At 51.5% G+C, this 27,849-nt stretch overlaps 1 protein-coding gene across 1 annotated transcript in view; it reads right to left on the bottom strand.

The window, feature by feature from the left end:
- Window positions 1–27,849, bottom strand: part of RCSD1 (RCSD domain containing 1) — a 69,111-nt gene that overhangs the window by 18,628 nt on the left and 22,634 nt on the right. The window contains exons 3-4 of the mRNA XM_039241886.1: window positions 2,474–2,575; window positions 1,272–1,361 (exon numbers count right to left, since the gene is read on the bottom strand). Of these exons, the coding sequence (XP_039097817.1) occupies window positions 1,272–1,361; window positions 2,474–2,575 (192 nt within the window). The remainder of the gene's footprint in view (window positions 1–1,271; window positions 1,362–2,473; window positions 2,576–27,849) is intronic.

The following is a 27,849-nucleotide window of genomic DNA, read 5'->3' as shown; positions in this document are numbered from 1 at the left end:
CCAGGGCCAAGGCTGGGTCATCAGGGAGCAGCCTCCCAGGAGGCTCCTAACGGCCAAGGCCTCGGCCTATTGCCCAGGGGCTGAAAGTCACAAGGAGAAGTTGACCCTCGGTAAAGAGAACTTGTTGCTATGTATTTGGTCATGGCACAGGCTAATAACCCCATGAAGCTGTATGACCATAATGTCGGTGCTTGAGAAAATGCCAACAAAAAACCTCAGTTTTTAAACACTGTCTCTTGGGGTTCCCATTCCAGAAGAAGACCCTTGTTCAGTGTGTGGGGGAGCGACCTCTGAGCAGTGGGGCTCTAGACACCCCCACCCCACTGGACCAGGGGCAGCTGTGAGTGTCCACTTTCTCTGGTAGGCTCTGGCCGACAAGCCCCGGGGCGGGGGGGGAACAGATCTGAAAACTGCTGCTCTCCTCCACGTGTTCGTTACACAGGTGGTCAAGGTCACACAGGTATCTAGTGTCTACTGTCGGGCTGCTGGTCCCCAGAAGGGAAGGGGGCGGGAGGTAACTGAAGTAGGATCTGGGAACTGAGCGGTCTTTGGCTTGCCTGCTCTCTCTAGAGGTCGGCTTCCCGCTGGACGAGAGAACATGTGAGCTCGTTTCTGGGGGAGCATGCCGGGAACACAGTGAAGGCCCATGGGCTGCTGGGGCGGGGCACGGACAAGTCACTCTTACAGCTACAATTAGATGAATAGGGTAGGTACACGCGCAATCTGCTAACCTACCGCTGGCTCTGACCTGTGATGCCAGAGCCTGCCTGATGCCGGTAACACTGGCTTTTTGTATGTGAGGGCAACGAGGCCTCTGTGTGCTCGGATTTTCTTCCAGTGATCCAAAACGATAGCCAGTGTTTGCGAGGACATCACAGAACCACGGCATTCACTCACGAGGCAATTCTGCCTTATGTAAGCGCCGCCTCTTTCCGGGAGTCTTCTCCACAAAGAAGATGGTGTAAGCCGGACCTGAGTAAAATGTAATTCTCTACGGCCCGCTCTCTGTGTTGAAATTCCCAGGCCTGAGGAACAGTGCTCCTGTCCTTGACAGACCCTGAAGGGGGCTCCGTAAGAGAGAGCGGGAAGGAACCGGGTTTCCAAAGCAAAGGATTCCAGAAGCAGTAAGAGGAGACTCATCCCTGAATCTGAACGGGAGAAGCTCCCCATCCAGGTTTCAAGGTCTACAAGTGTGCGTCCTGTGCCCTGTCCTGTCAGAAGGAGAAGGCACACCCACAGCCAGTGTCCCCGAGCCTGGGAGCAGCACTTACCTCCTCACCGTTCTGGCCCAGCTCTACCTTGGGGGGGAACAGGGGGAGGGAGCAGGGCGGTTTCCTTCTTGTTGGCTTACAGGCTGGTGTCTGGAGGGAGGGGACAGACATACACACAGAAAGAAAAAGAGAGAGAGGTAATCAGACAAGTGGGAGGAAGGGGAGGAAGCGGAAGCTGGTTTAGGAATGTGCAGGGGTGTCTGGAGGAGGAAAGATGTCAGAAAGGCTCCCTGCCACTAGCCACACGCGGGAACCCCCCCCCCCACCGCCCACCCCTGACTCCCAGGCTCCCGTCCCAGTCCTGCTGCTGCCGGAGTCTCCTCTTACTTGGGAGTCATTGGCCTGAAACAGCATCTCAAAATGACATCTGTTTCCAGCCTCCGGGCGCTGCCAGCACCTTAGACCAGCACTATCTCCCTCCCCCTTTATGACAGTCCTATCGCGTCTACAAGTCAAGGACTGGCTTTTCAGATAAACAACTGAATTTTCAGTAAAACAAAAGCACAAAACACTGCACCTAAAAAAGCATGATAGCTGCGCCTTTGTCCCGAGGGGCCACCCCCGACCTTGGGTGCCCTTCCTCCCTGGTCTCCTCATGAGCTCTTCAGATTGCGTGACTCCAGAAAATCTAGCCCAAATCTCTCCAGCATAACGACACCCGCTTTTACTCTGTCCTCTCCAGCAAGATACCTCTGGAGCCCATTGGTCACGGGATCCCTGTCCTTCTTCATCCCTGGCTTCCTCTCTGAATGCACTTTCTGTAACTTTTCTCTTCCTCCTCAAGTCTCAATTCATAATCTGCCCTCCCCTTGCCTTGCTCCGGATTCCTGGACCCTGGGACAGGGCCGAGCATGGCATATCTTTATTCAGGAACAGTCCAGGCCTGGCACTGCTGGGCGAGACCTCAGTCTCCCACGGTGGATGATCAAGATGGAACTGAAGCCAGGCTTCCATCCTTCAGGCTCTCTGCCCCGGGCCTCCTCCCTCCCGGCCAGAGTGTAAGCCTCACTCTGGTGAGGAAAGATCCTGCACAGGCCAGCAGCATGGCCACATTCCTCACATTCAGAGGGACCCCTCTCTGGCTTCTCTTCCTAATTTGGTAATTACCAAGCCTTCTCCCTCCCTCTTCTCCAGGCCTGACCCAGACTTCCCCTTCCTCCAGCCCCCTTCCAGAAGAGGGGCTCGGAAGCCGCCTGACTCACCTCCTTTGCAGCCGCTGCCTGCTCCCTAAACCGCCCAGCCAGCTGGGCCACCGAGGGGGGCGCCGAGTCATCCACACTGGCACCGGTCTCTGCCGATCTTTCCTGGCAAACCAAGGGGAAGCAAAAGTTAACCAGCAAATACACACTCAGCTCTTGTCAGTGCTGCTACTGGGTGTCACCCACGGCACTTGTCTGGTGGCCCTACGCGGAGAAGCTGTGACAATGAGGTCTTTCAATGGCATCTTGCAAGTGGCCCTGGCGTCCAAGGGTTTTAAAAAACCATCTAATCGACCACATTTAGTGAATAGTAACAGTGCGCTCAGCCCCAAGTCCTGTCCTGAAGGGGAACCCAGGGACTTGGGAGGCAGTATGAGCCCTGTGTCCTTCATTCTGCAAAGACCCAGACTGAAAGGGGGCATCCGAAGGGAAGAGGATGTAGGAGTCTCCTTCCCTGGGGTCAGAAGAGGGTTTCAGCAGTGGGGGCTGGCAAAACGCATTGGCAAGCGAGGCCTCAAGCGTATGAAATGGGGTAAGCAAATGCCCCTCGTTAAACTTTCAGTGTGTATGTACGTCTCTTTTCCTTCCTTAACTGAACCCCTTGGACAAAGAAGCGTTCGGCACGTTATTTGCTGAATTAATAAACAAGTGGCATGAGAGGCAGGTGGCACGGCAGGTGAAAGCCATACCCCCTGGGTTCAACGGCCCCTCCCCCCCATCTCTCCCTAGCTCAGTGACCTGGGCAAACGACGTCACCTTCCTGCGCCCTGACGGGGACAACAGTAGCACATCGCTGGTAGGCTTGGTCTGTGGATTAAATCATTTACTATCTGTTTGAAGGGCTGGGACCGGGCCTGGCACACCGTCAGCGCTGGGTAGATTGGTTTAAATCAATACAGCGACGGGGTCCTGCCCAGAAGCCTCGTGATGATTCAGGTCAGGCCCCTGGCACCGTGCATTTGTCTCTACAGCACCTCCTCCCTTTCCCTTCTGTCCGTTTTTGCTGCTGGACCCGCAGGGGAGTTAGGCTTCCCCACGATGGCTCCACGCCCGCTGGTGCCCCTTCTGTGCCTCCAGCGCAGACCACTGCCTCCCTGCGGCCGCCCTCGCCCCGTGCGCCTCCAGGCTCCCCCAGGAGGCCAAGACGCAGCCCGGACACCGTCCACCCCCACCTGCCACTTGTCACCGCGACACGACACACTCGGCTTGCGTGCGGCCTCCGAAGTAACTGTTTAAACGTCCCTCCTACAGACGTTAGGCTTCTGTGTTTTGTGACCACGTTGGCGGCATTTCTCACACCCCTGCAAACGCTCTCTGCCTCTTCCCCGCCTCACGTCTGGCCTGACGCTGGAAGGATCCGGGCAGCTGCTGGCCCAACAAAGCCCACTTCCCCGTGGGCCGCGGACGCCGCGGACAGCCCGCACGCTCCCCTCTCCCGCGCCCCTGCATACTACACTCAGAGACACACGGGCACGCATGCGCATGCCGACGCGGTACATCCGCACGCACGCGCGCGCCAACGCACCGGGCGCGTACGCAGGCGCGCGCGCGCCAACGCACATGCGCACACGCGCTGCACACGCTTCCGGGCGTTCGTTTATGTGCCGTGGTGTGTCTCCACGGGGGGGTGGGGGGGGTCGCTGTAAATGTCTCTGGCTGCTCCCGACGCTGCCCGGTGGGGCGGGGGCCCGGCAGACCCCGAGCCCACTAAGGAAGGTGCAGTTGAGCGAACAGGGCAGAGCTCTGTGAGGAAGGCGTTGTTTAGAGACGCGGAAGAAGTGCTGGGACTACGGACCTTCAGATCTGAGAACAGGGTGTTCTGAGGAAAGACCGGTCCATCTTTACTGTTTCCGGCTAGAATTCAAGGTCAAACGCATTCCAGCCTAAACACCAAATGCTGACTTCGCATAAAGGTGTGAAAGGATTCACCTCGAATATTCAAGATGCCAGGTTCTCCGCGATGCTGGGGAAGAGCGGGGGAATCCGATGCCCACCCCCGAGAAGGGCCCGCTGGGCAGGGTCACAGGACGCACACCCGTCTGCCTGCCACACCTGCCACGATGGGGGTTGTCCGAGGCGAACAGCTCATCCTTTGGGAACAACGGAGAGGCTTTGGGCACAGGGAGATTAATTGAGCCGCTCTTGGCAAAGACGCCAGGCTGATCGGTTTGTCCATCTGTCTAACTTCCTGCCCACATAACAGATCAGTCTCTCCGTCCGTTGCTATTTATTGCTCGGGTCCTGCTGACAGCGTATTTTACCTCAGCTTCGAAGGCACCAATCGCGGGTGTGCAGGAAGATACATTCCAGATAAAAATAGAGCCGTACAGGAATCAAAAACTCCTCCCGAACTTCCCCGTCTCGAAACTGGGCTTGGCCAGGGGCTCAGAAGTCAGAGAACTACGAAGCTTCTGGAAGCATTTAGGGCTTAAAAGCTGGGTTGAAGGAAAGATTGTAATACATCTGAGTTTGTTTCCCTAGGGCCCAATGAATGACTTTTCTTTAGAATGTCTAAGGACGCCAGAGCTCGTCGAAGCTGGCAAATCCACCACCGGCCCCTCTTCAGACTCTTACTCTATGTTGTAGAGGACTGCCTTTTCCTAGCTAGCACATCGCAGCCCAGAAAGGGCAAGCGACTTAGCCAGAGTCACACAGGAGGAAGCCAAACACAATAATCTACAAACATTGTACTCCAACACGTGATAACCCAGCAATGGATATTAGTTAAGTAGTATAATTTGTGAAGGTGTCTTGAACACTGTAAAGTGCTATATGAAGAGTGAGATTGTTATTAGCCACTGGGTTGCACAGATACAATGGAGGAAGCATGGCCTTGGAGATGGACAGGCGCCGGTAGCTCAGCCTGTTTGAAGTTCTGCCTGGATTTCTGCCTTGTGATTCTCACAGGTACAGCTACTGGCCTCCTCCAGTGGTCCGGTGGCACGCCACCTCAGGTCCAGGTTAGTGAGCAACTTCACTAGCTTTCTGTCTTGGCCCTGAGGCTGGTTTGGTAAGGCCATGCTCTCACCTGGACTGAGGAGGACGTCCGTGTCCTTGCCTAGTCTCCAACTTTCCTGGGACCCCTCAGCCTCCCCGGGATTAAGTGTTCTTTCTCTGTCCCTAAAATGTCCATGAAGTATTTAACACAGCGCCTGGAACTTAGAAGGTCCTTGTTGAAAGACCCAGCCTGCAGTGTCAGGGCCTGGGTCTCTGTTCCCAGGGTCATGGACACCCGGAACTTACCCCTCTGGACCACAGGAGGGGTCACAGGACTCCCCGGGCCTGCATCCACACTGAGTCTTAATCACTGCTTAGACCTCAGCTCATCCTTTCTTCTTGGGCCAATCAGCATGTCTTAAATCTGTTGTCTGGACTCCTCTCCCACTGTGTCTTGCTTTAGTTGACATGTTCACGGACTGTAGGTCTCCGTTCCATTTTCCTGGGCCCAGATCTTGCTTACCAAGCCCTCCCTGCTACCATTCCAGCCCGCCTCTGCCAGCCAGCTTGGAAACCGCTTCTGTGGTTCCTGTCTGACTTTTGCCTAGGCCAGAAAGAGAAATCACCTCTGGTGTTTACTTTCCATTTCTATGGGACTTTCTTCTGAGAACTGAGGAGCCCCTGTGTCTGGACAGCATGGAACTTCCCCCAAGCTGTTGCCGTGTTGAGTAAATACGGTTTGCACGCTGCCTGCCATCCACATAGTGGAATCTTTGTGTACAGGCCCGCACTGGGCTCTACCTACCTCCCTGGCTCTGCCCCCGTCTCTCCATCCTCCACCTTGGCCCAAAACGGAAGGTTCTCTGGCTCACCAGAAACAGGCCAGACAACCAGAGCGTTGAAAATACAAGGTATGCTTGCTTCCTTGCTCTTCTAGATGTACATTGGATCTTAACACAGTCACGTAAGGGATTCACTCTCTTCCAACGGGACCACACTTAAACTGTCACTTCAGAGGGATCAACAGACAGTCTCTCTGGGATGCCACAGTGGTTCCAGAGTCTTCCTTAACACCCTTGCCTTATCCCTGACTCTTCAGTTCACCCCAGCGTCCAGCCATTACCATCCTCGGATGATGCAAACGGCATTGGACCGGGAGCCAGGTGGGCCCATTTGACTTGCTTACATACTCAGAGCACCTGCTCTGTGGGAAGCACTCTCCTTAATAGCACTTGACACATTTCCTGTAACCTTCACAGCACCACTGCCAGAAGAAGAAAGTACCCAGAGTCGCTGAGTGACTTGCTATTCAAGTTAGGGCGTGCCAGCACCACAGTTCTCTAGATTCCAAAGCTCTAGCTCTTTCCAGACCAGCATGCTAAATAACTCTAGAGCTTTACCGGAAGGGTTATCTTATTCAGACATCAATACCTTACTCTGTCATCAGTAAACATTTACTGTTCTAGGCCCTGGGATAGAACAGCAAACAAGACAGATTTCTTACCCTTAAGGGGTTGCTGTCCCAGCAAGGGAAGCAAACCTCGAACATACACACAGATAAATAAGATCGCCTTTTAAATGCTAAGGAAGAGATAAAATAGGGCACTTTATCTCTGGGGGGTGTGGGGCGACATCTATGAGGGAAGACATTTATCATCCGACTTAAATCCCAGCTGGGGAAAGGATGGGAGGAAAACTCTTCCGAGCAGAAAGCACAGATAGGAAGGCTGGGGGCCAGAGCTAAAAGTGCGGTAGGGACGTGTTGTATACACGAGACAAGGGGGCGGGGAGGGCAGCCTGGGGCCTGCCATGTGGGAAGCAATCTGTATTTTACTCTGAGGGAATGGAACGCCATTTGGAGGGTTTCAAGGACGGGTGTGACCTGGGTCACACGTAAGAGGCTGCTCTGCGGAGGACGGGTGGGAAGTGGATGTGGAGACCAGGAGGAAGGTTCTGGCAGTGGTCCAGGCAACGGTGGAGCAGCCAGGCTTGCAGCAGGCAGGGGGTGCGAAGGGGGGCGCTGGGGGTAGGACAGCGAGGAATTATCGATGCACCGGGTCTGGGACGCAGGGGACGGGAGCAGCCAAGGAAGGCTCCCGGAAGTCTGACTTGGACAACGGGATGCAGGGGTATTTTCCTGGGCCGGGGCGGGCTTGTTGGGGAGAGAAATGCAAGTGAGTCTAGATGAAATTGAACAGTTCTTCGTTGCTCATGAAAGTCTGGACTGTCTGTTGATACCCAAGGGGAGACACGGTACAGGGAGCCGAACGGACGCCCACATCTGGAGCTCAGAGGCGGCCACCAGGCTGGAAACGAAACTCACTAGAGCTGGTATTTGCCATCACAGGACTAGACGAAATCACAGGATACACAGACGAAGGAAAGGAAGGGGTCCACAGACTGAACTCTGGGCCATCTCCTTATCGCTGAGCTGGCTTCGCTCACAAAGGTGGCGACACTGCCCCTGTGGCTGCAAAGCCAGCCCCGAAGACTGCAGACGGGAGGCGTCGACGCCAGCAGATTTCTGTGGCCGAGGTGACAGAAGGTAAGAAATCCTGGAATGTCACTGGACAGAAAAACATCACGTCCTTCACACATGCTGCTGTCCCTTATTCCTCATTTCTTGAGCATCTGTAGATGCTGCAGGATGCGCTGGGGTAAGAGTGGCCCTCACAGAGGAAACAGCCTTCAGAGGAGGTGGGAATGGAGAGGAGGTGACGAAGGAGAACAGCAACATGATGAGGCAGAGGAATAGAAACGGTGGATGTGAATGCTGATCAAATATTTCATATATGGGCGCCTGGGTGGCTCAGGGGTAAGCATCCAATTTCGACTCAGGTCATGATCTCATGGCTTGGCTCGTGAGTTCAAGCCTCCCATCGAGCTCTGTGCTGACAGCTCAGAGCCCGGAGCCTGCTTTGGATTCTGTGTCTCCCTCTCTCTCTGCTCCTCCCCTGCTTCCGCTCTGCCTCTCTCAAAAACAAACAGTAAAAAAATTTTTTTAAACCAACAAATATTTCATGCACGTCCAAAAAAGTCCCAAATATCCCCTACCTACCCACTTATAGGCTTTAAGGATCTGAAAATAGCAGGTCCTTGGCCTCTGAGAATCTCTCCCGGGGAAACCCAGGTAAAGTACTGTGCTTGCAGGAAGGATGGGCCCCTGACCCGGGGAGTGTGTCCCTCCTGAGGACCTTCAGGGCTTCCCATTCCTCCCAGGATGTGGCCCAGCAGCATAGACAGAGTTCAGCAGCCCTCAGTCAGCAGGACACAGTGCCGACTTCTTTAGTGGTCTCAGAATCAGTGTAGCCCACAGCGCCAGGGGCCTGGAGGGTCGTCCAGGTGGGGTCAGCTGGGTGAGCGGCAGCGGTGCAGGCAGGGTTAGGGTCCAGCTGCGACCCAGCTAACAGCAGGGACAACGGAAGTGGGACAGAGATGCTCATTCTGAGTGCCATTGTAGTGACAGGACCTTAAAGATGTAATTTGGGAGATCAGGTATGTTAACTTTCTTTATAAAAACCGGTCAGCTATTGGACAAGCATAAGGAAAACATTTATTTTGAGTCTGACGCGGTTGGCAATGCACAGGGACAATTTGACAGAAGTGGAAAGAACAACCCATTCAGAGTCAGACCTGGGTTTCAGTCTTGGCTCTGACATATGGTGGATGTGGACCTTTCTGACCCTCAGTTTCCTCATTTGTAAACAGAATTGCTGACATCCATCAGCCTCTGCTCCAACCCAGCTTGCAACATGTGCCCTGTTTTCTGGAGGCTGCACCATAGGGTGTCCCCTAGACACCAGCAGGTGGCTGATATCCCCAGAATCCCCACAAGATTCAGAATTAGCCCCATCTACCCTAGGAAGCACATACACCTGACTATATTATTGTGCCCTAAGTGAGGCGGTAGAGCACAGAGCTCAGGCTTTGAGCCGGACTGCCTGGGTTCAAATCCTGGCTCTGCATTTACCAGTTCCATGGCCTTGAACAACTTACCTTAACTTTTGTGTGCCTCAGGTTCTATCTGTAAAATGGGGACGATGGTGGTAGCACCTATATGGTCATTGAGGGATTTAATGAGCTCATGTATGTAAAATGCTTAGAATGGAGGATGGAATAAAGTAAGTGTTCAGAGCGGTTAGTTTTTACTAAATGCTGGCTATGGGGCTAGCGGCTCCCATAAATGTGCCCAGGCGTGTCCACGGTCTCAGCTAATCTACTCTTGCCCTTCCATTCCCTCTGGGTCACAGCAGCCTAGGGAGCCCCAGCTGGCTAAGATGGGCTCCTTCTGCTTCCTGCCAGCCTTAGTTCAAGAGCGGGCTGTCTTACTACCGAGGCAGCCTCCTAACACTCCACCACCGAGTGTCCAAACCATCACTGAGAAGCTGATGTGCACAGTAACGAGCAATTAAAACAATAAACAAAACTAAGTTTAATTTTATGGTGTTTAGGGTCATGACATAGATCCCAGCTCTCCAAAGCTCTGTAGAAAATCAAAACAGCTGGATCAGAATATCAAGTCCATGTCCACTCACTGATGAATGGATAAGGGGCTGTGGCATATCCACGTACTAGACTGATACTTGGCCATAAAAAGCAGTGAAGTGCTGATCATGCTACAACATCGATGAATGCTGAAGACGTGACGCTTGTTCAGTGAAAGAAGCCAGTCCCCAAAGACCACATATTGCACGATTCCATTTATATGGAAAGTCCAGAAGCAGCAAATCTATAGAGACAAGAGAGTAGATTCCTAGTAGATCACCGTGTTGTAGATCACTGCAGACAGCGGGGGTTGCCTGAGGCTGGAGGGGGCGGAAGACCAGGAGGCGCGCGAGTGCTAAGGGGGATCTTTTTTGTGCCGTGACGAAAATGTTACAAAATTGACCGTGGTGATGGTTGCACAACTCTGTGAATATACTAAAAACCGTGGAATTTAACCCATTAAATGGGTGAATTGAAGGCTATATAAATTCTCTCCCAATACAACTTGTTGGTTTGGGAGTGGGAGAGGCCAGTGGAGAGAAAACAGCTCGTGTCCATGTTCCTGACTCCCCTTCCTTCGTGGTCAGCATCCTCCTCCCACGGGCTCGGGCTTTCCCAGGCTCCCAGCATGCCTTGCAGCTGCAGACCTATGTCAGGAGTGTCTCGCCACTTGCTGCTGGAGGGGCCCGTCGTGCAATCAGGTACCTTATAGGTTTGTAAGGAAGACAGAATGAGTTTGATGCCAAGCACTCAGCAAAGAGCCTGACACTTAGGGGGCACTCAGTCCACGGTCGTTCACTTATCTATCCACTCCGTGAATATTTATTGACCATCTATCATGTGCCCAACACGGCCTAAGTGTGGGGATGTGAAGACGAAAGCTCATGGTCCTGGAGCTCGAGGAGCTTCCATTCTGGCTGAAAGACTACCACAATGCAGAAAGACCACGGCTCTAGCTGGGAAATGCATGCCACTGTGGTAGAAGCTCAGGAGAAGGGCACTTAAGCCACGTGAGTGAATCAGGGAAAGCTTCACAGAGAAAGTGACGCTCAAGCAGTCCGGAAGGGTAAGTCAGAGCCTGCCGGGAGGGATGGAGGGATGGGGGGGGTGAGGGAAGAGGCCTTGTCAGGCACAGGGGACCCACCGGCAGGTGCAAAGTGTGGAAGACTAGTATGTCTTTGGGAAACTAATTGGTTCAATATGGTCTAAGCGGAAAGGGGGATGGAAAAGAGGCAGAGAAACAGGAAGACGTGTCTTGTCCAGGCTGAGGCAAGTCCATTTAAGCTGGGCCCTAGCACTTCCTTATTAGCTGATTCACCTTGGGCACATCTTGATTTCTCTGAGTCTCAGTTTCATTACCTATACAATCAGGCTGATAATCCCTGTCTCACCGTGTTGTGATGAGCAGGGTAGGAGATCATGGCCATCGGAGCCAACACTTCCTGTGAGCTTCCTCGTGCTAGGCCCATACCCTCAGTGCTCGCTGGGCACGAGGGACGCGCAGGATGAAAGCCGTGATGCCGAGGCTGTGCTACGGAATGTGGACTTCATTCCCTAGGCTAGGGCGAGCTAATAAAGCGTTCTGATCGGGAGCTATAGGACTTGCTGTTCAGGAGCATCACTCTGGAAGCCAGTGGTACATAACAGGTGTTTCCATCCGTTCTGGTGCTCGGGCAACTGGAGGGATCTGGTGCTCTGTGAAGGTGGTGCTGTTGAAAAGAGAAGTGTGTTTCCATCGCCACCTCCTTCCTCCTCTCCTCCTTTGCTTCTCCTCCTTCTGTTAGGATTATAGCTTGTTACCGCCTAACACAGGGAGCTCCCAGAGGTTTGCCAGTAAGGACACTAGGTAGGCCCTGAGCATAGTCCTGCATCTGTCCCTTTCTCGTGTCACTTGAGCTCCTGAAGCCTCAGCCTCCTCGTCCGTGCAGTGAGAATAATGCCTGCCTCCCCTTCCTCATGGGGTAGTTGTGAGGCTCGAAGGACACAAGGGGAGGGGAAACAGATGGCCAGGATGGGTACTGTCTGCACCCCAGCGTTTATGGGCTGCTGGGGGACAGACGGTTCAAACGCATCCGGATGTGACAGGTCTGCATGACAGGCGTAAGTGGCCCCCGAAGATGTCCACATCCTAATCCCTGGAACATGTGACTATGGCCAGTCCTGTGGCAAAGGGGAATGAAGGGACGGAATGAAGACTGCTGAGCAGCTGGCCCAACACAGGGACACTGTCCTGAAGTAGCTGGGTGGCCCCAGTGCAGTGGCGAGGGCTCCTAGACGTGGCAGAGTGGGCTGAAAGGGGGGTCCGACTCGGAGTGAGGCTGTGAGGAGGGCACACCCCGCCACCGCTGGCCCGGAAGATGGAGGAGGGCAGGCGGCCTCCGAGCTGGAAGAGGAGAAGGCTGCCGCTCCCCTCGAGCCTCGAGAAGTAACGCAGCGCGGCGAGGCCGTCGGGGCTTGTGCCCGCCGGAGCTGCAGAGCAACGGACTTACATCATGTAAGCTATGAACCCTGTCACACTGGCCGCGGGAGAAGGAGACTGTGAGCCACAAGTTCTTGCCGAGCACCTGTCCCCGGGCTGTGTGTCTGGGCTGCGGGTCACAGCGCTGAAGACGCCGCGCCTGCTCCCCCGGAACCCACGTTCGGTGGGGGGGCCAGCAGCGAACAAATGAACCAGTGGATGTGTAGTATGTGAGTGGTGCCAGTGCTCTGAATGGTTAGCCTGAGAGAGGGGGCGCAGGCACTGCTGCTGGGGCGTGATCACAGGAGATCTCCGGAGGGGGAGGGGGAGGGGGGAGGAAGAAGGNATGACCTGAGTCAGACTCAAAAATCAGATGTTTAACTGTCAGAGACCAGATCCGGCAGGTTCAGGGGTCCCTGAAGGATGGATGGTGGGGGGGGGGGGGGGGGAGGGGGGAGGAGGGGGGGGGGGGGGGAGTGGGGGAGGGGGAAGAGGGAGAAGGTGACGCTCAGTTGAGGATGCTGTGAACTGAGGACAGGGTGAAAAGCACAGTTGGGGCACCAACCAGGCAGAGGCATCTGGGAAGGCTCCCAGGAGGAGGCACTGACCTGGCCACCCGCCGAGGGAGCGAGCGAGGGAGGCGTGTGTGTGTGAAGGCAGCGAGGCCAGCGGCACCTCAGGAAGCACACGGACGCCCTAAGCCTGGTGCGGGGCTTAAAGTGTGAGGGGTGAGAGGAGGCTGAGGGAAAAGGGCCCTGTAAGCCGGGACCGGTTCTAAGGGCCACGCAGTCATAGGAGGGTTTTAAGCAAAACCACTGGACGCTCTGATGATCCCTGTGGCTGGGGACAGGAGCCCAGTTAGGAGGTTGTGGCCGGCGTGATAAAAGGGGACGTGAGCGCGAACTCACTCAGCCCCTGCTGCCCATGGGGCCTCTGTCCAGGTCTGGATGCGTCAGGGGGCCCAGGCGGTGTGTTTGGAGAGGCTGAGTGTGGAGAACAGTGGGCGGGGTGGGAAGGGGGCCTGACAAATGTCAGGGGACAATGGCTGGGGGCAGTGGCCAGGATGAAAGCAAGTGTGGCGACGGGGCCCGAGGGAGTCTGCAGTCACGAAGGACAGCTGTTAGGTGTCTAGCGTTATCTGGACCTTCCTGCAATCTGGACCTCGAGTAAAGGCTAGAGTGCAAGCAGCAGCCTTTTATTCGTGCTTTCTTAACAGGTGAGAATCCAAAGTGTCTACAGCCCACCTTTCGTGGGTAAAGGAATAGCGTTGCGACGCAGAGTCCGCGGGCTCACCCACTCAGGAGATGCAAACGAGCCCTTACTACACGGCAGGCCCTCGGCCACACCCCAGGGGTTTGTGGGCGAGCTGGCTGACGGGGCGCTGAGGGTTACTGGCCTTGCGGGAGAGCGAGGACCAGGACTTCGCAGGGGCAGCGAACAGGGCCCAGAGGTGACGGTGAGCAAGACGTCCATCTGGGAGTTGGTGGCTGTCTTTGGGATGGCTTTACAGCCACAGGGCTGGAGCCAGCTTTCTGCTGACCTCAGGAGTAGGCCAGACTAGGGCGCATGCTGTCCTGCACTGGGACGGGGCCGTGGGGACAGGTCTCAAAAGCGATTTGGGAGACAGGATTACAAAGCAGGATGGGTGACTGACCAGGTGGTGCGGGGAGGAGTCAGGATCCTGCCCAGGTCCCGGGGTGGACGGCGGCGGGGGGTGGTGAGGGGGTGGCACCCTTCCCAGAGAGGAGAGCCCAGGGAGGAGCTGGGCCCCAAGTGTCTGCTGGGGATTTCTGGAGCCCGACAGACCTCGGATTGAAACCTGGCTCCTGCTACAGGGTGAAGGTGAGATGCAGAGGAGGCTAGGGTGAGGAGGTGGCGTCCAGGCCGGGCTCCGCCGCCGCTGTCTTCCCTCTTCCCGCCGGCCGGGAGCGAGGGCCAAGGAGCAGAGCCTGCCCAGCCTTGCCTGTCAGGCAGCCTCTGAACAGCTCAGCTTTTTGTTTTTGTTTTTGTTTATAGTTTGTAGGGCCAAAGGACTCTGCAGAGCTGGCAGGGGTGATTCGGTGGGTTTCCCCCACCGAGGGCGACAAACCAACCTACAGTCCACAACTCTCCGGGGAGTTCGATCGTGCCCTGTCCTGTGCCCTCTCACACTGCTTAGTCCCATTTCACTGAGCGCCCCGCTCAGTCTGAGGCCCAGGGTGGGGCCCAGGGAGCCACCCCGGGGACCTGCGGCCACTGGAGGCCCGGCATGGGTACCTAACTAGGAGCCGCTTCTGCTTCCCGGGTGAGAGTGGCACCGAGCATGTGTCCTAGGGTCTCGGACATTTGTCCTTCAGGCCACAGCAGAAAGCTGAGGCCTGCCTTCTAAGATTAGAAAAGTCACCCAAGGACCTGGGCCTGCCTCCCGGTCAGCTGCAGCCTCTCCTGTTACAGCCGCTCCCCTGCGCTCCCCTCCTCCCTCCCAGTCTGGGTGGGGCTGGGCTCTCAGCAGGGAGCCCCTCGGGACACTCTGCAGGCGGGGTCACCCCGGGCCAGGCCCTCGGCCCCCTCCTCTGGTTTTCCCACCTCTTGGACTCATCCATCCATCCATCCATCCATCCATCCTTCCTTCCTTCCTTCCTGTCCCTCCAGGCCCTGGGCCAGGATAGAACAATAAACAAGATGACACTAGTTCTTCCATAACGGAAGCTTTGGTCTAGTGAGGGAGCCGTGCGTTCAACAGTCATCATTATTGTTACCCCAGCTTATTGTTCATTAGGGCGGAGAATGAAACTGAGGGAAAGGACACCGAGAGCAAGTGACAAAGGGACCTGACCCAACAATCATGTTTAAACTGAGATCTGAAAAATAAGCAGAAGGGATGTGAGTGAGATGCGGTGGGGAGGGGCGGGGGTAGCCAAGAGCATTCCAAGGAGAGCTGACGCAAAGGCCAAGAAATGAGAAGAACAGGTGTTTGGGGTAATGAAAGGAGGCTGAAACTCGGAGAGCTTATCAAATACCCACCGGTTTGCAAGACTGTCTCCTTCTGCTGTAATTTCTGAGCACAGGGACCATATCTTATTCATGTCCCCATCCCCCAGCCCATTGCCTGGCCCATAGTGAGTGCTCGAGAACTGCCAGTAAATGAATGAGTGAAGAAATGAATGACGCGCAGTACTAGCCAACCCCACTGGGCTGACATTGTGAAAGCTTGATAAATATAGATCAGGACCTTGGAGTGAAAATGGAAACGAAGTGTCAGCCAGGGTTGCCTCTGGGCATACCAGACCTGAAAATTTTCATTAAGGCTCCTTGACTCACCCAAGGTCACTGGACTCATAACTGGAGGGCAAGGAATGAGGTCTTTCTTGCCCAGTCAAATACTTAGCAGTCTGAGCCTCCGATCTCTATTTGGAGCCGGGCGATCCATTTTAATTTCACGTTCCCATCCCTGGCATCTGTTGTCCCCAGTTTTAAGAACCCAACCTACCCTAAAACATGACCTATCTAAAACATACTTAAAAATCTACATCTTTATCTAGAGTGGTTGAATCCTTGTGCTGGCTTGTTGATATTTTCAGATGTGTTTCATCAAGAAGCAAACTGAGGCAAAAGGAAGCACGGGTCCCCTACCAAAGTAGAATGGTGTCTGCCCCAATGGATCTGAGGCCCAAGGCTCCGCCCTGACGTCTGCCACTGTCCTCCATGCCTTTGCTGCCCAGGCCGCTCTCTGCAGGAAGGAACCTGCAATCTCTGGTGCATCAAAGAGGCCCCATGCATGGGAACAGGCTCTACCTGCCCTAGAAGCCTACTCAGCGGTGAGGGGGCCGGAGGGGTCTTGAAGCTGTTATTTATTTATCTTTCCCATCTCGTCTTGCCACATCCTTCAAAGAAGAGAAAAGAGAATTTCCTTGCCTGAGTTGAGTTGCTTCACTTGAAAGGTCTATTGGGTTTTGTAGAGCAAACCTGCTGGCAAGGGGAGACCGGAAGGGTGGGGAGTTTGGCCTTCGGCCTGCAGAGACTGGCCAATGGCCAGACCCCCCCTTTCTCCTCTGCCCTTCGCTCCATCTGCTCCCTGGGGGCCTGGGGCTGATTCGCCGTGGGAGCGGCCCTTCCAGGTGCTGCCTGACAGCATTCCAGGGCGGGAATGACCGCAGACCTGCGAGCAGTGACTGCAGGGCCACTGGGTCCCCATGGTACCCAACATTATCAACCCTCAGCGTGATTTATCCACACCGACAACCATTGCTCAAATCTCTCTCTAGAAACTGGTTTTGACTTAGTAATAGCAATAATAAAGCAGCTAATATACTGAATATAATTTATCATGCCGAGTGTTGCGTTAAGCTTATCTCCTTCAAGTCTCACGCCATCCCTGGGACACGGGTTTCCAAATCACCTCCAATTTGCTGATGGGAAAACAGACAGAGAACCCCAGTTACTGGCCGGGTACCGCACGGCTACCCGCCACAGGTCTGCCATCCACATGCACACGGTCTACTGAAGCCCGCGTCCTAACCACAGTACCACGCAGCCTCCAGCAGAAAAGCATTTGGGAGTTCACATTTTGGGATTAAAAAGTACTATTGAATTCAGTAATAATAAGACAAACAACTCCCCCCCCCCAAAATGGGCAAAATATTTGAATAGACACTTCACCAAAAAAGATACATGAGTGGTTAATAAGCACGTTAAAGAGTAGGTAAATGCAAATTAAAACTGCAAAGAGACAACTACACACGCACAAGATGGCTCAGATGCACCAAATGGACAAGACCAGATGTCGGTGGGGCTACAGAGCAACTGGAACGCTCTTCCCATTGGTGGGAACGCTACACGGATAGCCACTTAGAAAAACATTTTAGCAGCTTCCCATCAAGTTAAACACACACTAACCTAAGAGCAATGAAAGCATAACTCTATGTAAAAACTCATAGGTAAATATTTAGAGCAGTTTTACTATTAATAGCCCAGATCTAGAAACAACCCAGATGTCCATCAACTGGTGGGGGGGTAAACAAGAATACTGTGTTATACTGGTATTATAGACTACTACTTAGCAAAAAATGAATGAACCAGTGCTACACACAACAACATGGGTGAATCCTGAAAGCATTATGCCAAATGAAAGAAGTCAGACACAAAATACTATCAGTATGATTCCACTTACATAATCTTTTTAAAAGGCAAACGCTACAATTACAGCAGATCGCTGATTGCCCAGGACCTGGAGTAGGGAGGGGGGATCGACTACAAAGGTACAAGGGAATTTTTGAAGAGACGGAAATGTTCTATCCCTCAATTGTGATTTATAACTTGTGGTGGGGGGAACATGACTGTACACAGCTGTCAACACTCATCAATTTGTACACTTAAAATAGGTGAATTTTATTGTGTATAGATTTTACCTTACGAATGTGATAAACATTTAAAAGATTTTAAAAAGTGCTCATCAAATTAAACATTTTTAAAACTTTACCTGCATGATATGTCCTTTCATTTGCCCCGGGGCTAGGGGCCCCAGCCTAGTGCCAGGATGCCAGTCCCATGGGCCCAATGGCACTGGCAAGATGGCGCCACGGCTGCAAGAGGTTGGCAGCCCCCGGCAGCCTCTAGGAGCAGCCACATCCGGCCATTCCTGTCCAGCCCAGGGCAGCTGCCAGCACTCGTGAAGAAAGAATGGTGAAGAAAGCACAGAATTTGAAGCCTGCAAAGGCCAGGTTTTTTGCTTTTTGTTTTTTTTACCATTCACGGGTGGTGGAATCTCGAGCAATTGACTTATTTGCTCAGAGTCTCATCTATAAAATGTGGATAATAACAGCCCCTATGGGGTCATGGGGATGCTGGGAGTTAGTGTTCAAATCCAAATCCTGCCTCTTACAAGATCTATGGTCTTAGGCAAGACTCTTAACTTTGCTGAGCCTCAGTTTTCCCACTTGTAAAAATAAGACTTTTACCAGCAGTTGTCTCATCTGATTCCACTATTCGGGCTGTAAAGCCCAAATGAGATAATGCACATAATGCCTGGCACATAACAAGGTTTCCCTCACATGTTAGCCATTGTCGTTGTCGTTTAAGGTGCCGACTGCCACGCGGCAGGTGTTCGCTGGGACGTGGGCTCCCTTGCCCTCCTTGCAGGGCTGCTGGGCTGCCGCCAGTTGGTCTTAAAAGACCTGCAGGGACGGGCAGCGACCCGCCACGTCCTTCATTCTCATCCTGCAGAACAAGTTGGCGGAGCAGGTGGGCTGGCACTGCCTCTTAGTGTCCGAGGACTTTGCACACGGGACTCTTCCTAATCACACCAACGAGCGGACTGACCACCTGCAGTGCGATTCTGGACTCCGGCCACAAGCAGCCTCACTCACGGCAGGCCGTCCGCGTGCTGGGTCACGTGCCTGTCGAGTGGGGCACTGGGGGCCGACCAGCCCGCAGAGGGGGGCCTGCTCGGGCTTCTGTAGGTGGGGAAGGGTCTTGCCTTTCACCCAGCACCCCCCGTCCCCCCGCACCCTGAAGGGCCCTAAAAGGAGAAGGCCCCATGGCCAGGGAGTGAGGGCCGTGCCTGCCCCTGCAGGTACAAGTCTGATCAGGAGAGCTTCTCAAGTGGGAGCAGGAGCCCTCGGGGCTGCTGTGGGTGAGTGGCCTGAGCCATTGGGTCCACATGGAGCCGGGGTGGGAAGAAGGGGTTAAGTTCCTGGGCAGACATGCTTGGTCCTGCAGCAGGGAAGAACCATGTGAGTTATTTCGAGAGTTGAGCAGCCTGGGGGCGGGGAGGCCACTGACCCAGCAGTCAGGGGAGCCTTGTGAACTCTCCGCCCTTCCGCTTCCTCATCTGTGAAATGAGGGGCTCGCTAAGGCCCCTAGAACCACCTCACTCTATTTTCTCACGCTCACATCACGCCGAAGAAAACATCTTTCTGGTGGAGATGGAAATGGAGGTGCAGGCAGAATCGGAGCACGCTTGGCCGGGAAGCTCAGGGACCCCAAGGAAATGCAGTGGTTGAGCCCGGACCCCTGTACACACAGCTCTTCTCCTCCGCCCTGCAAAGGAGAGTCTAAGAATGGGGCCCTTTCCCATTCTCACACCGGAAATCAAACGGGTAGTGTGATGTAATCCCTTCGTTCCAAATTTAGCAAACTGGGTCCAGTGATTCTTTCGGGAAGAAGAGTTTTAGAACAGCGCGCCGGCATGGCTCAATAGCCTCGGGAGCGTTTAGCACTTAAAGAGAAAGTGGGTGAAAAACCCAGCCACAAAGAACAACGACCAACTTGGGCCCAGGGCCAGGAGGCCGGACACGTGCACCTGTGCGCTGCCCCAGGTGGGGAAAGAACACCCCTCACTCCGGTTTCCTTTTAAAGTCTACTCACTGGGGAAGCCTTACAAAGAGGTGACGGCAGGTGTGGTTTTCTCTCATTCACATCCCTGGGCATGTTTGCTCTCTGCACACCAGGGGCAGGCACAGCCTCGAGGTGTGAGGCGGGAAGGGTTGAGGCAGGGACCAGGGCTCTAAGAATTCATGGGCCTGCAGGGAAGCTGGGGGTGGGGTGCACCCTGGGGATGGGCGACTCTCTGGGGCCCCGTGCGAAGGAGGAGGGATCTTTTCCACAGGGGGCTCCCAGGTTCTGGGCAGGAGTTTGTCACAGGAGACCCAGGTATGTGGTGAGCACACAGATACCCTGACCCCAACCCAGGAAGCAATGAGTTCGCGTCCGGCCTGCCCTCCACCACCTCCACATGGGGACTCTCTCCCAACACCAGCCAGTCTGTTCTTCGACTATCAGGCAGATGACTCACAGATGATTTGGTTTTTCTTAATGTTTATTTTTGAGAGAGAGAGAGAGAGAGAGAGAGAGAGCAAGTGTAAGTGGGGGAGGGGCAGAGAGAGAGAGGGAGACACCGAATCTGAAGCAGCTCCAGGCTCTGAGCTGTCAGCACAAAGCCTGACACGGGGCTTGAACCCACGAACCGCGAGATCATGACCTGAGCCAAAGTCGGACGTTTAATCGACGGAGCCCCCCAGGCGCCCCTGATTTGGTTTTTCTTATCGACAATGGAGCTGTGGACATACCAGGCAATACTTAATCCCATCATACCCTGTCCCTCACCCCCAGACCTACTAAATGTCTCCAGGAAGCGCGGGATGGCCTTTGCTATGGCTTTTCCGGGAGAGGAGGCTCCACTCTCAGTGGCTTCTAGGTCCCTTCACACACAGAGGATCTGGGAGTGCAAAAGGACCTCCCTAACGCCCACAGAGAGCAGAGGGGGAACAGTGCTTATTTCCACCTCCGCGTCAGCACGGTGCTGGTAATGAGGTCAGACGGGCCCAGCCAGCCTACTGTCCAAGTTCGGGCTGGTGAAGTGCAGTGTGAGGGCCCAGAGTCCAAAGGGGAGGCAAGTCCCGGATCTGTCCCGGATCTGTCCCTCTCAGCGGGGACCTGTCTCCTCTCGGAATCATTGCCTCGTCTGTAAAATGAGGATGATACTTGTCACATAGGGTCATTATCAAGATGAAATAAAATGTGTGTGGGAAGTGTCTTACAAGCCAAAAGTTATTATTCCTACTTTCCACCAATTTTACTTCATGTCATCAAGAACTGTTCCTTGGGTTAGAACCTGCTTGGTCATTGAGACATTTAGGTTAAGCAGGGACTTCTCCATAGGTTCATCACTGCAGGTATTTCAAGGGCAAGCAAGATTTAAAAAGATTCAATATTTCCACAGAGTCATGGCTAAACCTCATTTTAGTAAAGGCTAGAGAAAGTTCCCAAAAAACCAAAGCAATCAGATGGCCAAAAGACACATGAAAAGATGCCTGATGTCACTCAACAGCCGGGAAATACAAATCAACCCTACAATGAGATGTCACCTCATACTTGTCAGAATGGCTAAAATCAAAAACATGAGAAACAAGACGTGTTGGCGAGGAGGTGAGAAAAAGGAACCCTCTCACACTGTTGGTGGTAATGCAGGCCGGTGCAGCCTCTGTGGAAAACACTATGGCGGGTTCCTCACAAAATTAAAAATAGAATTACCATATGATCCAGTCATTTCGCTACTGGCTATTTACCCAAAGAAAACAAAACAAAACAAAAAACTAACTCAAACAGATATATGCACTCCCATGTTGATTTCAGCCTTGTTTATAATAGCCAAATTAGGGAACCAACCCAAGTGTCTGTCCATAGATGGATGGATAAAGAAGATGTGGTATATATATATATATATCTATATATAATGGAATATTGTTTTTTTACTGGGCCATAAAAAAGAATGAGATCGTGCATTCGCAACAACATGGATGGATCTAGAGGGATATTGTGCTAAGTGAAATAAGTCAGTCAGAGAAAGACAGATACCATATGATTTCACTCATATGTGGAATAAGAAACAAACCAAACGAACAAGAAAACAAGATGAACAAACAACCAGACGCCCAACTACAGAGAACAAACTGGTGGCTACGAGAGGGGTGGTGGGTGGGGGTGGGTGAAATAGGCGACGAGGATTAAGAAGCGCACTTGTCATGATGAGCACTGAATGATGCACAGACTTTTTAAATCACTGGACTGTCCACCTGAAACTAATGTAACACCGTGTATTATCGACATTGGAATCCAAATAAAAAAATAAAAAGCAACCAGTCACAACTTGGTTTGGTGAGAGACATTCAGTCATGGTCCCTGCTCTGTTGAGGGGAAATGTGAAACAAAAGTAAATAAGGAGTGAGTTACAAAGAAGACAGCACAGAAGTCGTATCCATGGGGCATGACTACTGGCCCCGAGGAATGGCTCTAAGTGCTGCTGCATCTGAGGACCCAGGAGGGAGACATCACGGGGTAAGGCCAGGGGTAAGACTGGATCGGAAGGTGGGTACAGAGAGTGCTCTGCAGACTCTGCTCCTTATGTGACTGTGGGCAGGCAGCTTCGCCTCCTTCAGGCTCAGGAACCTCGTCTGTAAGTGAGGACGGCAGGATTTACATCATAGTCTCGTCTAAGATTCAAAGGAGAGCATGTGTACAGTGCTTCGCACTGGGTTTGGCACATAATAAATGCTCAGTAAGTGTAGGCTATTATTAAACAGGAAGCCAAAGTACTGAGAATTTATCCTGAATCCATCGGGATTCCATCAGGGAATTTAAAGAAAAAAACATTTGTCCCGAATTCTCGTGATGCAAACCACACTGCAAAGAGGCACTCAGGCGGCCCACAAGGGTGCAGACAGCCTTCTGGAGAAAAGGCTGGGTGTCCAGGGAAGGGTGCGCGACCCGGCTCAGGCAGCAGGAAGCAATCCTGTGACCCTGGAGGCCCCGGAGCGAGGGTATGGACAGTTCAGGGACATTCCACAATTATCCTGCCAGAAAGATGGACAAAATATAAAAGAGAGCTGGAAAAATGGAAGGAAAAATCTCATTTAAGGAGCCAAGTGAGGAGGGGCTCACAGGGGCGGGAAGAGAAGACAGAGCCTAAGAGCTGGAGACAGAAAAACTCCAGACTGATATCAGCTATAGGATCTGGCCAGAGAATAGACACGTGGTCTGAGGGGAGCCTGGAATAACAGTTCCCAGCATGCTTTGCTGAGTTCCCACGCCTGGCTCTGGGGTTCATGACATTTTTTTTAAATTGATAGTCCCTTCTCTTTAAGAAAAAAATTTTTTTAATGTTTAGAGAGCAGGGAGGGGCAGAGAGAGAGGGAGACACAGAATCCAAAGCAGTCTCCGGGCTCTGAGCTGTCAGCACAGAGCCTGACGCGGGGCTCGAACTCATGAACCGTGAGATCATGACCTGAGCTGAAGTCAGATGCTTAACTGACTGAGCCCCCAGGTGCCCCGGGATTCATGACTTTTAGAAGGCACTGAGATTAGTTAGCTGAAGCATAGGACTCAACAGCAGAGTACAGGATAAAAGAGTGTTAAAATGAAGTAGTTCCCTTTTTTCACTAAGGCAGAAATCCTAAAACATACTGTAAATGAAGTAATGAGAAAACAACAGATCTGAAAAAGCGTCTGTAACAGATCAAAAGGAGATGGTGTCTGTTATGCTCTTACAAAATGACAAGAACAATGTAGCACAAAGGATATAAATAAGCAATTCACAGACAAAGCAGACGCTCAAACTCACGAGTGGCCAAAGAAATAGAAGTTAAATTAACCCTAAGTTTATCAGACCAGTCATGGGGGGTGGGGGCAGCCAGGAGGGGAGAGAAACAGTTATTGCTGTTTGGGAAATGGGAATAAGGAACCATCAGACGTTGCTGGAGGAAATGTGAGTTCTTACAGCCGTTGGGGAAAGCTGTCTATCAATATTATTAGGTTAGATTATACGAACCTTGCACCTCAGCCCCATGCTCCTGAGAACGTACTCCATGAGCATGAAAGGCCCAGCATAGGAGGACCCGGAGTCTGATTGCAGCAAAACAATGGGAACAGAGCAAATACCCAGAAAGAGGGAAATGGTTTATGGTCCATCCACATAATGGGTTATTATGAGACCTTTAAAAAGAATGAATTAGATCACTCCAAACTTCCACGAAAAATTGTAAAGTGAGAACAGTAAGATGCACAGAAGGCTGTACAACATGGCTCCAGTTTTATAAAGCAACGACTAAGCGACCCATCTCCCTACGTGTGTGCGTGTGTGTGTGTATCTACGTGAGTGTGTTTGTGTAACGTATATGCAATGATTTACATAGAATAGATACTTTTATCCTACAGAAAGGGGGATATGAGGTTTCTGGAGGCTGGGGTGGGGAGGAGGGAAGCTGAGTTAGAGGAGGCAAATCAAAAGGAAAGCACGGCCTGTAAAACCCCAGGGTGCTTACTATCATTTCAGTTATATCAAACTGTGTATGTGTATTTGAATGAGCAAGTTAGAACTGATTTCTAGGGTTGCCCAGGGTTGTTTTCTTTTTTTCTTTTTAATGTTTTTTTTTTTCTAGGAGAGAGAGAGAGAGAGAGCGCGAGCAGGGGAGGGTCAGAGAGAGAGGGAGTCACAGACTGAAACAGGCTCCAGGCTCCGAGCTGGCAGTCAGCACAGAGCCCGACGCGGGGTCCGAACCCACGAACCGCGAGATCATGACCTGAGCCAAAGTCGGTCGCTCAACCGACTAAGCCACCCAGGCGCCTCACCCAGGGTTGTTTTCAGAGGAAAGAAAGCAAGTTGCTGCGACGTATAATAAGGTAAACATAATGAAACAAAAATGCTTACACACCGAAATGAGACTTTTAAACTCTACTCCCCAAATCGTTCAGGAAGGGAAGGTATGGTTGGCACAGGAGAACAAATACCTGAAAGCGGCTCCGGAGTGAGCTGTCAGTCCTCTCAAAATGTCAAACCAGGGCCCGAGTGTCAGGGGACGGGACACAAATACCCCGAGGGGAGTAGAAGGGGGAGATGAAGTTAAAAATTCCGTTGGTATCGAATATGAGCCGGTGATCAAAAAGAATGTAATCTTGTCATTTGCAACAACATGGAAGGAACTGGAGAATATTATGTTAAGCGAAATAAGTCAGAGAAAGACAAATATATGATTTCACTCACACGTGGAATTTAAGAAACAAAACAGATGAACATAGGGAAGGGAAGGAAAAGTAAGATAAAAACAGAGAGGGAGGCAAACCATAGATTCTTCAATACAGAGAACAAACTGAGGGGTGCTGGAGGCGAGGTGGGTGGGGGGCTGGGCTAAATGGGATGATGGGCATTAAGGAGGGCACTTGTTGGGATGAGTACTGGGTGTTACATGTAAGTGATGAGTCACTGGGTTCTACTCCTGAAACCAATATTACACTATCTGGTAACTAACTTGGATTTAAAGAAATGCATTTAAAGAAAAAGAAGCTGTGTCAGTATCATGAATTTTGACTTCAAGTTATATTACAAAGCTGCAGTAATCAACGCAATGTGGTACTGGCACAAAACAGACGCACAGATCAACGGAACAGAGTATGAGACCCAGAAATAAACTCACAGCCATATGATCAATTAGTGTTAGACAAAGCAGGAAAGGCTATGCAATGGGAAAAGGACAGTCTCTTCAACAAATGGTGCTGGGAAAACCGGTCAGCTACACGCAAAAGAAAGAAGCTGGACCCCTTTCTCACACCATACACACAAATAAATTCAAAATGGATTAAAGACCTAAATAGGAGACCTGAAACCATAAAAATCCCAGAAGAGATCACAGGCAGTAAGGTTTCTGACACTCCCACCACAACATCATTCTAGATACGTCATCAACACGGAAAGCTTTAGCACAGTGAAGGAAACAATCAACAAAACTAAAAGGAAATCTATAGAACGGGAGATGTTGGCAAGCGACATGTCCAATAACGGGTCGGTATCCAAAATATATAAAAAACGGATACAACTCATCAATCAAAAACAAACAATCCAATTAAAAATGGGCAGAAGACATGAACAGACATTTCTCCAAAGAAGACATACGGATGGCTAATGGATGTTCAACAAGATGTTCAACATCACTGATCATCAGGGAAACGCAACTCAAACCACGAAGAGCTATCACTTCACACACACTTCACACTTTTTTGTTTTTTTTACCTTCATGTATATTTACTTAGGAAAAGTTAAAAACATCTAGATGGATATCAAGAGTAAAACTAAAGGAAAAAAAAAAAACCACTTTGTGTTTAAAGACATGATTGCTTTCAATCACATACATGATAGTAATCATTGCATACATGCTGTTTTCCACCGGTTATTTCACACTTCATACTTCACACACACCATTAGTCGGAATGGCTAAAATCAACACAAGAAACAACAGGTGTTAGCGAGGATGTGGAGAAAGAGGAATCTTCTTGTACTGTTGGTGGGGATACAAACTGGTGTGGCCACCATGGAGAACAGTAGAGAGGTTCCTCAAAAAGTTAAAAATACAACTACTCTTTAATCAGCAATCACACTACTAGGTATTTACCCAAAGAATACAAAAATACGAATTCAAAGGGATGCAGGCACCCCAATGTTTGTGGCAGCATTATTCACCATAGGCAAATTATGGCAGCGGTTCAAGCGTTCATCGATGGACAAATGAATAAAGAACATGTGGAACATATACACAATGGAACATTATTCAGCCATAAAAAGAATCAAATCTTGCCATTTGCAACAACATGGATAGAGCTAGGAGTATAACGCTAAGTGAAATAAGTCAGAGAAAGACAAATACAATATGATTTCATTCACTTGTGGAATTTAAGAAACGAACGAGCAAAGGGAAAAAAAAGAGACAAACCAAGAAACAGACTCCTAACTATAGAGGATGAACTGGTGGTTAGCAGAGGGGAGGTGGGTGGGGGCTGGGTGAAATAGGTGATGGGGATTAAGGAGGGCATCTGTCATGATGAACACCGGGATGGAGTTGCTAGCATGGAGTTGCTGAATCACTACATTGTAGACCTGAAAAAAAAAAAATAACTACTCGCTCTGGCCCACTGCCTTCATGGCTCACACGGAGTCATTTTTCAGATCATTCAAATGATTTGATTTTTCAAGAGAAGACTAAAATCCTGACTTGTAAGTATAATCTATTGCTTTTGGGTTTTTCTTAATGTTTATTTTTGAGGGGGGGGAGCAGGGGAGGGGCAGAGAGAGAGGGAGACAGAATCTAAAGCAGGCTCCAGACTCTGAGCTGTCAGCCCAGAGCCTGACTCCGGGCTCGAACTCGTGAACCACAAGATCATGACCTGAGCCAAAGTCAGGCGTTTAACTGACTGAGCTACCCAGATGCTCCTTGGTTTCGTTTCTAATAAAAAAACAAAAACAAAAACAAAACAAGGAAAACTTCACGGGGGACAAAATGTCTGCCTGCAGCATGTGATCTGGAAGTTTGCTACTTCTGATTTATGGAAAGAATGTTTATTCTATTTGGCCCGTTTTCCTGGATAATCCCAGGAGCTATCTTTTGGTTTCATAGGTGAATTTATTTTTAATTGTTAAGTGTATTTCACTGATTCATTGCTCTTAATATTAAATAACATCACAGACATTATTACCTCCTCATCGGATTCTAAGGGGGATGGAGGTGAACTCCAGACAGGAAGAGGGAGGGTCCCAGGCTTGAGTTCCGCTCCTGCCCTTCAGCAGAGCCTAGACCCCTTAACCAATCTAAGCGTTAGTCTCCTAATCAGGAAAATGGAGCAGAAACATGCAACTCACAGAATGGCTGTGAAGGTTTTAAAGGATTAGCTGTGTAATAAAAGCGCTCCCTAAATTTGCCCCATTCCTTGTGAGGCACACAGGAGGCTTCACGAGCTCATGTATATTGTGAAACAGAGGAGTTGAGAGAGCTCATGTTGCTCTACTGAGGGTTTCTTCGCTTAAAAGGGCTTCCCATATCCAAAAGGCTTCCGTGACGTTTTTCCAGAAGTTTTATTTTATGTGTAACTTTTTGGGGCAAAAATAAACAAATATTCTGCCTTTTCCATAGCTTTTCTCCAGGGCTATCATAACAGCTGGGAGGTGGGAGGGCCATCCCACAAAAAGAAGAAATAAGGGGAA

The sequence above is a fragment of the Hyaena hyaena genome, unplaced genomic scaffold, assembly GCF_003009895.1.
Source record: "Hyaena hyaena isolate Hyena2069 unplaced genomic scaffold, ASM300989v1 scaffold_201, whole genome shotgun sequence".
NCBI classification, from domain to species: domain Eukaryota; kingdom Metazoa; phylum Chordata; class Mammalia; order Carnivora; family Hyaenidae; genus Hyaena; species Hyaena hyaena.
This window is presented reverse-complemented; position numbering and strand designations above follow the sequence as displayed.